Below are 13,950 nucleotides of genomic sequence, written 5' to 3' on the forward strand. Positions count from 1 at the left end.
ACAACTGAGTCAACAGATGGAGAGTCCTCTCATTATACTCTCGAAAACATTCATAAAAGCGCTGACAAGACTCCATTTGCATGTAGTGACCTGCAAATTAACCAAATATGAATGATATTGTTATTATATAAGCGCCAACACATACAGACTATTTTAAGGGCACATTGATAGCAGTGAGCTAAGGTTAGCTTATGCTGCTGTTGTTGACACACTATAAAAAAGCTGCTTTTGCTTTGTCTCAAACTTGCTAAAAGTTAGTTTTTAGATTATAAATCACGCATCTCTCACCTGGTAGTAGACACATGTGGCCATGGACCGACAGACTGGTCAACTTTCACGAAATAGACCTCAAAAGACACATACCTGCAGAAACTTTTCTTTAACCCTTTGTGAGGATTGTGATTGATTCTCCATCCAAAGGAATTATGTAATTAAGAATCTCTTCTGTTGACATCCCATCGAAAGTGGAAATATTACAATAAATGCTTGTTTTATTATGGTTTGTTATGGATACTTTGTATGTTACCTAGCAATGCCGCAGATGCTATAATCCATCCATCCATACGTTTTCTACCGCTTGTCCCTCTCGGGGTCGCGGGTGTGCTGAAGTCTATCTCAGCTGCATTCGGGCAGAAGGCGAGGTACAGCACCTCATTGCAGGGCCAACAAAGATAGACAGACAACATTCACACTCACATTCACAAACTAGGGCCAATTTAGTGTTGCCAATAAACCTATCCCAAGGTGTATGTTTTTGGAGGTGGGAGGAAGCAGGAGTACCCAAAGGGAACCCACGCAGTCACGGGGAGAACATGCAAACTCCAGTCACAATGAAACTGCATCCAGCACTTTGCTTCTAAAATCTATTGTTCATTCTCTTTGTGTTCAGGCTCCGAAATATAAGATCCTGGATAATAAATATTCCTAAATTAATTGTTGTTGGCTCTCACAAAGTCTGTTTAATAACCATTGCTGTGGATTTCGAAGGGACCTCTGGTTCCTAGCGTGACGTCACCCCACCTCGTTATCTCTCAAAATTGCTCGGGAATCTCTGTAAGATTGATACTAATTTGATCATATCTATTTATCCACAAACTTTTGAAGTCTTTTGGTGTCATAGTCTTTTGGTGTCATAAATAAGATATATGTTCAATATATGTAGCTTCAATATAGAGGCAACTTGTTTTTCTATTCTACCGGTACTTTAAGCAAGAGGTGCCTGGCTCACATCCCGGACAAGCCCCCCAAAATTATCCCTGTAAACAGACTATGTGTGTTGAGTTATGTAATTAATTGATGAAGCAGATTATAGCATATGTTGTCTGACTGATGGCAATAGAAGAATACCTGCCTTTTCACAAACACAGAGGCGGAATTTCCCCCTGGTGGTGAAATAGAGATACAACTCCCAATAGCAATATTCATTAAATGACATTAAAGGCTTGTGCATACTAATAAACACATGACGATATAGACATTGTGTCTTGACTATACACACACTTATTTATCTGTATGTTTGAGGTGGCAGTAGAAGACCAAGAGAGAGAAGTCCCAAATAGACAGAGGTCTGCCTTATTAAGGACACAAATGAATCTCGGCATCACCTGATCATATTCCGAGCCGGCTTCCAGCAGACTCTGTTGAATGGCGAACTGCAGCAGGTCCTCTTCCTCCTCCCTCATGCTGTCTCTCTGTTTCCCTCCAAGCATGGTGTATCCAGGCGGGGGCTCAAACACACAGGGGGGGATCTCTCCCACTCGACATGACACTGCACACACGGGGAAGGCAAAAGGGCAAGAGATGGAAAGGTGTGTTATATGACACTGAAGGGGATTACACACCAGGAGAGGGAAAGGGAAAAAAAGGGAGAAATTCAGGCAGGAAGCTTTCTTTTCAAAATACCCGCATGACTCAGCGATGAGTTTCCCAAATGATTATACTGTAAGTCGAAACAATCATACAAGCTTAGATTGAGCATCTCCAGGGAGGTTTTTAGAGGGATTGTACATGATAGTGCTACACCGCACAGCTGCTGGGTAAAACCATGGCTTTTGGGTTTGAGTACAAGAGGTATAGAGGATAAGTCTATACACGACAAAACAAAACAGAAGTGTCAGCTTTAAGCTATCAGCTTTTTTGCCACCAAGTGTAACTCCATGCCTAAAGCCTATATGATTCTATGAAAATAGGTGATTGGTTGTCAAAGTCTTGATATCTTGCCACAAGAGGGCGCTGTCTTTCAAACATGTGGTATAGAAACTTATAGTATTAGTGTCAGAGTTCACCTACATGATGCTTTCTGGAGAAAGACGGCTGAACTCAAGGCGTGATGACTTTGACTTTGGGACCTTACGAGTACCTCAACTTAAGAGTATCTTTCAGATTTAAGCTGTCTCTCTGCTTTTTGTTGTGTTTTAAAATGTGAGCTTCCCCCCGCCTTCGGTTGAAGCGGTATTTGTCTACAGCTCACAGCCGCAGATCGACACAATCCTGCCCTCCAAATGTCAGAACTCTGAAAGTTAGTGTGAAGGAAAACAAGCGATGGAAAACAAATCATAGAAACAAACTATTCAAAACGTCCAATATTTTAGTCAATGCCGGCACAGATGTTGCAGCCAGCATCCGCTGCAGGCAGCTACAAAAGTCCAAACGACGGACATTTATCCATAAAAATATGGAGAGGTTGCAGAATCTTTGTTTGACATAATTTAGTTTGTTCGGCCTGCTGACTCAACAAAATGGATGTTCAAGCATTCCCTTGGGTACACGGACATACAGTGGGGCAAACAAGTATTTAGTCAGCCACCGATTGTGCAAGTTCTCCCACTTAAAATGATGACAGACTGTGATGTCAACTGTGAGAGACAGAATGTGAAAAAAAAATCCAGGAATTCACATTGTAGGAATTTTAAAGAATTTATTTGTAAATTATGGTGGAAAATAAGTATTTGGTCAACCATTCAAAGCTCTCACTGATGGAAGGAGGTTTTGGCTCAAAACCTCACGATACATGGCCCCATTCATTCTTTCCTTAACACTGATCAACCGTCCTGTCCCCTTAGCAGAAAAACAGCCCCAAAGCATGTTTCCACCCCCATGCTTCACAGTAGATATGGTGTTCTTGGGATGCAACTCAGTATTCCTCTTCCTCCAAACACGACGAGTTGAGTTTATATCAAAAAGTTCTATTTTGGTTCCATCTGACCACATGACATTCTCCCAATCCTCTGCTGTATCATCCATGTATCCATTTTGGTATAAACTCAACTCGTCGTGTTTGGAGGAAGAAGAATACTGAGTTGCATTCACATTCTGTCTCTCACAGTTGAAGTGTACCTATGATGAAAATTACAGACCTCTGTCATCCTTTTAAGTGGGAGAACTTGCACAATCGGTGGCTGACTAAATACTTGTTTGCCCCACTGTATATAACGCTTGTCGACCTCACCAGTCCGTCACTTAAAGACGTCCATGTGCAATAAACAACAATTTCCTACTTCCTTGTTACACGACGAAGAAGCAGCTACAAAAGTTTGCTCCTCAAGGTAATAGCTCTATATCATTATTACATTACTTTATAAAACTATTGTATTGTTTTTCAAACAATATGCCCTATCTAAAAATGTGTTCTTCCTTTTAAATGGCATTTTACATGTTAAAATTGTTGTCTTTTTGAAAGTGCAAGTACATAAAGTAATTTCATTTAATTTAAAAGGGAGATGTGAGGTGGGAGTGTTTTGAGTCACGAGATTGGTCATGGAACGAATTGAACTTGTACGTTGAGGATGCACTGTATGTGTCTGCTGGAGTTTTATACAATGGCTTTATAACAAAAATACATTTTACCCCTAAAAAGTGGCAAGGGAAAGCTTCACTTTACATTGTTATTAGCTAGATAACTAGTTGTTACACTGTTCTTGTATGTGGTATGTTTAGGTGTATACAAGTGTGTTTAAGTGTAATTTGACTTTATTTTTAAAACAGGGACAGTACATATTGATGAACACACAAGTATAAATATGCAAGATGTTAGCCAGTTATACATTTCTTTTGTCCTTGCAGCAATTAATGCCAGAAGGACGATAAGGCCATACACAACATTAAAATAATGATCATAGAAAGTACAGTAGGACTAAAAAAAATGAACAATAAACCAAAATGATAATGACCAGCAATTAAATTACCATAGAATAAGTGCTTAAGTGCTAATGTGCTTGAGTGTTAAAATATACAGATTAAAATTACATATTGCCCATTACAAAGTGCTTATTCACAAGTTTGCAAAGTGCAAGTGTATATTTCACATTGCCCTATTGCACTTGTGCAGCTATTATAACACACGTTTGCATACACAGTTGTGATTTTGTAGGCACTATTTCACAACATTTGCATACAAAATAAAGTGTATGTAAGCAGACATGGTCACGAGACTGGTTTATTTACCAGCAACAGCCCTCCCCCCCAAAAAACCCATACATTCAATAAATTAAACAGTTATCAATGACATCATTTAAATCTAATAATACAACGCATCCAGTGGATTTCAAGATTCATTATGAGTGCAGTTTTGATTTACAAATAACCACAGTTTAAAAAAGGTATATTAATTTGTAAGTCTCGTACGTTACTCGGTATCATGTTCCATATGAAAAAATTGACTGCCCAAAATTATTTTTTCTTAATATGACCCGACAGTCACCTCTGGATCCTGAGATGATCGATTTAAGTTTGTCTTTACACAATTTTTTCGTGGGTAACTGCAATTGGGAATTTTGCCTATCATTTACAATCCCTATGTGAGACAAATGTAATTTTTTTTTGTTACGCATTCTAATTAGTAATATATGGCTAGTACTAAGTGGCTAATATTGTAGCTAATAGGAATAATATATTGCGCCCATAAATATCTCTAAAAAAGTAGTGTTTTGCCGATACCAATATTTTGCTATCGGTGCTAAAATTATTTCAATACTTTTCGTTACTTTTCTAAATAACGGGGACCACAAACAATTGCATTACTGTCTTTATTTTAACAACAAATCTTAGGGTACATTAAACATATATTTCTTACTGCAAGTTTGTCCTTAAATAAAATAGTGAACATACTAGACAACTTGTCTTTTAGTAGTGAGAAAACAAACAAAGGCTCCTAATTAGTCTGCTGACGTATGCTATTACACATTGTGTCACTTTCCATTCTATTATTTTGTCAAAATTATTAAGGACAAGTGGTAGAAAATGAATTATTCATTTACTTGTTACTTTTAACATGTTATAGCAACACTTCTTTTCAAATGTAATAATAATGTATTATTCTGTTGTTTGATACTTTACGTTAGTTCTGGACGATACCACACATTTGGGTATCGATCCGATACCAAGTCGTTACGGGATATCATACATTGGTCATATTCATCTTGAACGTTACTTTTTAGAGGCAGTATATTACCGAATATGATTGATTAGTATCGTGGTACTATACTAATACCGGTATAACATACAACCCTACTTCCTTGTTATTAGTTATTTTGTGAACCCCCAATAAGAGATGATTGCAGAAACCTGGTACAATAATCTACTATGGATTTCATAATAAGGTGCTTCACCGATGCACCAATGCTTTTTGTCAATGATGTCGCCTGGGACCAAGTCCAATATTTGACCCGTTCTGCTGCACCTGTTGTTCTGTGACTGAGTGAATCCTTTGCGAATTGGCGATGTTAGTATGCCTCATTAAAACATTTAGTATTTATTATTTTGCTTCACTCAGCATTCGCCCACTATAGATTTTGACACACTCTAATGAAGATTGTGCGCGCGTCCTTACTGGTGGAGCTGGAGCTGGAGACACTGGAAGAGTCGCTGCCAGGAGAGGGGGTGTCTGTCCTCAGGGTGTACCTCTGTCCGTCCCCTTCCACGCTCGCACCCTCCTCGCAGCCATTCAGATTGCTAAAGGTTATTCTGGCGTTCAGAATGTGGTAGAGAGGGATCTCTGCGGGAGGTAAAAATGACATTTGATGCTCACCCTGTTGCTTTAACTTCCTTCCATTTACACAGTATATCTGTAAATCAACCTTTCCATCTTCATTCTACCAGTCGCTGTTTTGACCTGGCTTCTCAAGCACTCACCGATCTTGACAGGGAAGCCGGGCGGCAGGCGAAGCATGATGAAGTCGCGCAGCTTGGCAAAAAGAGCGTTGGAGATCGCCATGAGGTCGATGATGGGCGCCACTTGCTCTGCCAACGACAGTGGATGAGACTCGCACAGCCAAAGCTTTGCTTTGAATCTGGAGGAAAAATATGCAGATTAATAATTCACTTGGCTAATACAAGACACATTCAGACATCGGATAGATAGGACGTGGCGGCCGACAAGTCTCATGAGTCATTCGGTCGATTGATCGCGACATTGAAAATGATCTATTAATTTAAAAACCTTGCAACACATCGACTTCCGTGTCATCTCAGCTTTAATGAGACAGTGATCAATTGTCAGCGGGATACTAAATATGACAAAGAGGCCAATGCAGAGAGGTACAGGAGGATTCGACTGGTTGAGTTACATTACAGTAGAAATGTTGAGCCATGCAGGAAATGGACATGAACATGGTGACAGCAAGCACTGGGTCATTACACAGAAAAGTAGTCAGAATAACAAGACATGTAATCCAACAGGGAAACTCACAACTAAAAGGCGCACTTAAAATCGTTTCTTTCATGTATTGTATTTAACAGAAAGATATTGTCGTGACCCAAGAACTACAATGCAGAGAGGAAGCAGGGCCTGACTCCCATCTAGGCAACGCTTTTTTGAACTCTTTTACGGACCTATTTTTGAACTCTTTTACGACCTCTATTTTTAACTCTTTTATGAACCTCTTTTTGAAATATTTTATGACCTCTTTTTTAACTCTTTTATGAACCACTTTTTTAAAGTCTTTTACAAACCTCTTTTTGAAATCTTTTACGACCTCTTTTTTGAACTCTTCTGCGACCTCTTTTTTGAACCAACCTTTTCTTTTGAACTGATCTGTAATCAAAGGCCCCGTCCCTTTGGAAGCAGCTGTTGCCATGTGGTCAGGGAAGGTCCAAATAAAAGAAGGAGGCGTGCAATCTTTTGGCAGAGCGTAATGACACTGTACAAGGGTACAGTGTCCACACGTTTCTCCTCACTGAGCTGAATTGAACTGTGTCTCTGTTTGATTCTTTGCCTCTTGTCCTGTTTGATAGATGTCATCAATGTTTAAACCTGACACCTTCTAACACCTGCTGATCTGTATTTGGGATCTGCATAAAACCTGAAAAATGGCGCACATCTGCTTTTGTAGACCGTAAGACGCCGTAGTCGATGAGCGTCTTCTTTTTCTCTATTTTCTTGTTATGGGACATTCAACCTCCACTGTTGCCATTTCTAATATAAGGTAGTGTAAGGTTCCTACATATATATATATATATATATATATATATATATATATATATATATATATATATATAAAGGCGCTAAAACATACCAGTATAGTGAGTTTATAATATTCACCCAATTATTAGAGAGTTCCGGCACAACGTTTTTTCATGGACACATTTACGGTCTTGTTGTCGTTTCCGGATGAGGAGATGCTGCTCCGTTGTTGATTTAAGTAAAGTCTGAATGTCATTAAACAAGTTAGCTCCATCTTTTGACACTTCTTCCACTCCTATCCTTGCACGCTACACCGCTACAACAAAGATGACGAGGAGAAGATGTTGCCAAAGGTGAGCCACGTAAATAAGACCGCTCACAAAATGGCACATTCGGAAGCGACTGTCAGAAAGCGGCTTGAAGATGATCTGTAAAACATAATCTATGCAACATTTTGACCTAAGAACCACCATTACATGTTATGTAGACCACAAGGAAGTTTTTTCCATTTCGAAAAAATATATATATATGTAATCCGGTGCGCCTTATATATGACGATCCAAAATAGACCATTTATCGGCAAAGTGCCTCATAATTCGGTGTGCCCTATCATCCGGAAAATACGGTAAGCATCAACAACAAAACCGACATTTGCAAACATAGAAAATGCCCTCAAGGCATGCTGGGTTGTCCGCAAGCAACTCCCTACCTCCAAGTCCTCCAGTCATTAATTTTCTACCATTTACACTGTTGAAGGATCACGGGTAGAGATGTCGCTATCTCGATCATGGGATCAGAACAGGTGCAGATGTTTGCCTTTTCTAATTGATCAAGACAATGAGCTGTCAAGCCCAGACAACCTTTACCGCAGCTGTGTCCCAGTGCTTACATGCTAAAGATTGTACTCACGCAAGGATTCCTTCAAAAGTGATGCACGATCAGGAAGACACAATTACATTTCCATATTCCTGGTTGCACACATGCAAGATTTGCATGAACTCAAGGAGGCTCAAGTTTGAGAGCAAGTTGATTATAAGGTGCACTGTCGATGAGCAGGTCTAGTCAGGTCTATTTTCGTACAATAGGCACACCGGATTTTAGGGCGCTAAAGGGGTTATACTATTATTATTTTTTCCAAGTGGAAAACAGTTCTTTGTGGTGTACATAACATGTAATGGTGGGTCTTTGGTCAGAATGTTGCATGGATTATGTTTTACAGATCATCTTCAGTCGCTTCGGGATGGGCCATTTTGTGGGCAGTCTTATTTACGTGGCTCACCTTTGACAGCGTCTTCTCCCTGTCATCTTTGTTGTAGCAGTGTAGCGTGCAAGGACGGGAGTGGAAGAAGTGTCAAAAGATGGAGCTAAATGTTTTAATGACATTCAGACTTTATTTAAATCAATAATGGAGCAGCATTTCATCATCCGTGGCTCACAAGTGCAATAACAACGCCAGAAATGTGTCCCGTGAAAAAACGTCCGACCGGAACTCTCTAATAACTAATGTTCCTTGGCTGAATAATGTAAACTCACTACACCGGTATGTTTTAGCACGTTTATGGTGAGTTTACTGACAGACATAAGTAAGAACTTTACACTACTTTGTATTAGAAATGGCAACAGCGGAGGTGAATGTCCCATAACAAGAAGCTAAAGAAAAAGAAGAAGCTCAATGACTACGGTGTCGACACAGAAATCAAAGGCGGAAGCGCGCAAATTTTAAGGACCAATGCAGATCCCAAATACAGATCAGCAGGTACCAGAAGGTAAGAAAAGTTGCTTTTACATAATATTGCGAAACAAAATGCCAGATAATATGTCCTACCTTATACACACACAGCAATAATACTTGTATGTTGAATCACAGTACAATCCATCAAGCGGTGCGGCTTCATAGCTTACCAAAGTCGTACATGTTGATAAATTTTTGAGCGCCGAGTGTCATGTTCTATGTTTTCAATGGAACATATACAATTTTGGAGTTGTTTACTTGAGTCATATTGCAGTCTACACATATCTCTTATGTGTGACTGCCATCATATTGCAGTCTACACGTATCTCGTATGTGTGACTGGTCACACTTATCATTTCACCATGTAATTATTAAAATAGCTTTGAAGTTGTAAGCACAACCAAAATGATTGTGTACATTAGGCGCACCAGGTTTTAAGGCGCACTGTCGAGTTTTAAGAAAACGAAAGGAATTTAAGTGCGCCTTATCGTCCGAAAACTACGGTAATTGTCCAGCCCTACAACAACCCCCACCCTAACATATTATATGTGGTACAGAAAATGGAGGGTTGAATTCACTACATCCTCCTAACTACGTGTTTTGATAGGCACAAAATATGCTGAATTGGCATGATACTCTTAGGTATCTGCATTGATGCCTATTATCAATGCAGAGGCGTGTGATAAACACTAGAGAAAGCCCCACTGTCATTGTGTTGACTTGGCAGCCACTCGGCAGTGCTCTTATGCATGGCTGCTTCTGTCTCTGCCTGCTTGTCTGTGTGTCGGTCTGCTGCATCACCTCTGGGTCTTAGTGGTGAGTTGGCACGGGTGGCCAATGTCCCTCTGACTCGGTGATGAGCTGGGGTTGAAGTATTCCTCAGCTGTCAGTGCTGATGGGTTGGTCACTGCAGGACTTGACATTTGGGTGACATGGGCCTGTAGAGCAATGGCACACACTGCTAAATACATTTAAGATATACCAAAACAAAACAAATATTTTTAGATGAATATCCAAATATAATTTAACAAACTTTAAAGTGAATTTTCAACACTGTCCATGTGTCATTGTGTCATTTTCAGATTCAACTGTGCACAATCACTCACCCCATTGTTCGGGCCCATGTGTTGTTCTGCGATCCCAAGGAAGTTCTGCAATGGAGTCTTCCCACCTGCTCAAACACACACAAAAGCTAAAGTAACATAAAATAAACCCTTAAAAATATACACAATGGTCGCAATACCAAGAAAACCTCTGTTAGACAGGCTACGGAGAACCTGAAAAATGTATTTCCTCTCCCTGTTCTCTTCATAACATGTCTGTCAGGCATCTTCAAGGAGTGAGTAGTTTTAACCCCCAGGGGGAAAAGGCTGACTTTTTTGTCCTTTCAGTATATTTTTAGCCATACTTTTTGTTGTTATATGCTATACGATATTTCCTAAGAGAGTTTGTTTTTCATGTTTGATTAAAAAAAATCAATGTCCAATTTTTTCATAGGTGTATGATTCACTGGCAGTGATTTGGCAATATCCCATAGACAAAAAGAACATACAAGTGAAGGACATAAAAAAAACCTTTCGGATTCTTTTTTTTTTACTTTTTTTGCTCAAATCTCTCAATCAACTTTAGCCCCTAATTAAAATATCAAACTTGTTTATTTCATTTTAAGTCTAAAAAAATGCATTTTGTTCAAAACTGGCACAGTTTTCAATTAGTGTAAATTTGCAGAAGGTTACTTGTTTTAGGAATTCAAACCTATATTATCTGATCAAAAGGAATTCAAGAGGGTTTTATCAAAACTCTAGTACCCACTACAACCCCAAACGGGATAAGCGGTAGAAAATTGATTGATGGATTAATGATAAGTCTATTTGTTGATTTACTGTTAATATCTGGATACTTTCGGTTGGAACATTTTTATATACACTTCTGTTAAAATGTAATATGCACTTATTCTACTGTTGTTTGGATGCTTAGCATTAGTTTTGGGCGACAACACACATTTGGATATCGACCATTTCAAAGATTATTGAATGATTACATTTTCTGTCAAAGATTACATTTTCGAACACAAGATGTAACAATATATATTACATTCTTTATAGCCTTTAAAACATGTGTGTTTATAAGCAATAACAAAAACAGCCTTTTGATAATGGAATAAAAACCGATCTAACCGGTGTTGCATTGACCTGATACTACACCACTTGGTATCTTTACTATTGATATTTTTTTTAATCAAACCACACACCTTTGTTTGTATTTAAGAGTTTTTGCTTGCGATTAGCATATCTTCCAACGGTGTGCTGTGTAGCATGTTTAGCTTTTCCCCATCCCTCAGGGATAATACATGCAAGAAACATAGTTAATTTGCCGCCAGTAAGTTAAGGATTGCTGATTTTGAAGTGCCTTTGCATTGTGGAGGGATGTTAGCCGCTAACAACAATGCTACAGTGCATTAATTTTCTTCTTGCTGTCATGTGTCATCAACATGCATTATCACAATATAATGATAGTAATAAAATTTATATTGTTGGCCTAATTGATATAATTCGTATCGTATATCGTCTATATCGCGCCAGCCTTTTTAGTGTAGGTAAGGTTGTATTTTTGCCTCATTCCTGTGAGAATCCTGCATGTGACTAAAGCATTAAGGACCGAGACTATTCAGGGATATCTGCAATGTTACTTAAACAACCACCAGGTAGCATATGTGAGCAGATAATACTGTATAATCTCTTTCTCTTTCAAACTTCTCAGGATTTATCAGGTCAGTAGTGCATTCTTCACACATTCTACACTCACGCTTAAAGTGAACGATGAGGCAAAAATGCAACCTTACCTACTGTACATGTTTGATAATTTTGTTTAGGACTGAAAATTGAGCAACAACAAAAACAAGAATCAAAAATGTTTTTACGCCCTTCAAAAACCTAAGGAATTTTATGATCAGTTTAGCTTTGATTTTTAATTAATCCATCTATCCATTTCTACCGCTTATCCCTTTCGGGGTCGCGGGTGGTGCTGGAGCCTATCTCAGCTGCAATAGGGCGGAAGGCGGTGTACACCCTGGACAAGTCTCCACCTCATCGCAGGGCCAACACAGATAGACAGACAACATTCACACTCACATTCACACACTAGGGCAGGAAGCCGGAGTACCTGAAGGGAACCCACGCAGTCACTGGGAGAACATACAAACTCCACACAGAAAGATACCGAGCGCAGGATCGATTCATTATAGTTTTATTATCCCGTGTTAGGGCTTACTGCGTTAACTTGTACGATTTTCGTAAATTCCAAACAATAATAGCTTTCTTTCAGCTAACGCCCACAATGTTTTGTGTTCAATAGTTTGCATTAAACCCAAGCAGAGGACTGAAATTATGTATATTTGTTTGTGCTATGGCGCCATCTTTTGGACACGTTCGTTTACCGCAGGTATTGTGGATTGAAAATGTACTTACTGTATTGATGCCATAAACCAAAAATAAGCGTCCATAGCTCGCGGTTGTAAATTTCACAGTTTAACTACATACTTTATAAACCGTTCCAAGTGTGACGTTTGTAGGAGTGTTTTCAAGCATATTTGTACATGCTATCATAATGTAATGAAGCTAGCGTTGTTAGCAGGAGCTAATATGATAACACGTTTACGTGTGTCCGTGTTAGTATTATTAACTTACAATGGCATTTTTTTTGTACCATTTCAGTTTTACAAATTTCTCAATAAATTCGCCAAAATGTCACCGTTGAGTTATGGAGTCTGTTTAGCTGATTGAAGAGCTAGCTTCCACAGTCGGTGGGTCCATGACGATGACTTCTATTGTGTTTGATCAGTCGTTTTATTGCCGTGTTACATAAACTGGTAGAAAACAATTCACGTATGTAAATAAATATTTACAAAATGTTTCTTTGTAAATAATAATTTTCACAACATATACACCTGGGGATTATAGTCCAGTGCGGCTAATATACCGTGGTAAAATGTCTTCTAAAATTGTGTGAATGCGGCTTATATCACGGTGCGTTCTAGAGCCTGGAAAATACAGTAGTTCCAAAACATTACCGCATAAATTATGTATTTAATCGCACAATGTAGTTTGATCGCTCATGCTCCTTCACATGTTAAAATCCCTTTTATAAATGTGTGAGACATATTTCGGGCTTAAACAGGATTGTCGAAAGTCAACAATAGCAATTGAAGAGAAACAGGGTTGGGTCTTGAGCTGAATGTATTCTAATAATAATAGAAGTCACTTTAATTGAAAACGTTGAACCGAAACCAAAGAAGAACATGAGTAATGGGAGGATTTGGAGGGGGAGGAGCGATATATATACTTTTTTGTGGGTGTCAATTACTAGCAGTTTTTCGCCATTCGCGGGTGGTCTAGGAACACTGTATTCAATTACCTTTAATCTTGTTCTTGTTCTGGTCTGACAAATGGTCCGTTCGGGTCCTAGTGATAAGCTCCACATTGGAAGCAGCGTAGACCTAAAAAAATGAAAAGAAGGCTTAGCATCATTGGGATGACAAAGTAACGTACCAAATGATGGGACTCGGGGCAATAAATAGCAGCTCATTTTTATCACTATCATAAAAAGATTTTAAAAAAAATTCACCGTGCAATAATATACAGTACAGCAACACAATCCATCACACTGTAATGTTCTCTCACAACCCTATCAAGCTACTCTACACAAGAGGAAAGAAGTGAAAATAGAAACCCGGATGCCAAATGGTTGAGAACAGAGCAGGTAAACTGAGTTTGTCTGTTTATCTTATCTGTAATCTGGATCAGTGATGTAGAAAACAGCA

At 38.9% G+C, this 13,950-nt stretch overlaps 1 protein-coding gene across 2 annotated transcripts in view; it reads right to left on the reverse strand.

Moving 5' to 3' along the window:
* Positions 1–13,950, reverse strand: part of LOC133564729 (ankyrin repeat domain-containing protein 13B-like) — a 114,686-nt gene that overhangs the window by 13,529 nt on the left and 87,207 nt on the right. Inside the window, exons 8-13 of one of the 2 annotated variants that reach the window (XR_009809315.1) lie at positions 13,545–13,626; positions 10,238–10,302; positions 9,933–10,069; positions 6,130–6,287; positions 5,828–5,992; positions 1,605–1,823 (exon numbers count right to left, since the gene is read on the reverse strand). Coding sequence is in view for 1 of the 2 variants with exons in the window: in XM_061919211.1 (XP_061775195.1) it covers positions 1,605–1,768; positions 5,828–5,992; positions 6,130–6,287; positions 9,933–10,069; positions 10,238–10,302; positions 13,545–13,626 (771 nt within the window). In the remaining variant the exon portion in view is untranslated. The remainder of the gene's footprint in view (positions 1–1,604; positions 1,824–5,827; positions 5,993–6,129; positions 6,288–9,932; positions 10,070–10,237; positions 10,303–13,544; positions 13,627–13,950) is intronic. The other variant, XM_061919211.1, reaches the window with a different exon arrangement.

This window comes from Nerophis ophidion, linkage group LG13 (genome assembly GCF_033978795.1).
Source record: "Nerophis ophidion isolate RoL-2023_Sa linkage group LG13, RoL_Noph_v1.0, whole genome shotgun sequence".
Lineage (NCBI taxonomy): Eukaryota > Metazoa > Chordata > Actinopteri > Syngnathiformes > Syngnathidae > Nerophis > Nerophis ophidion.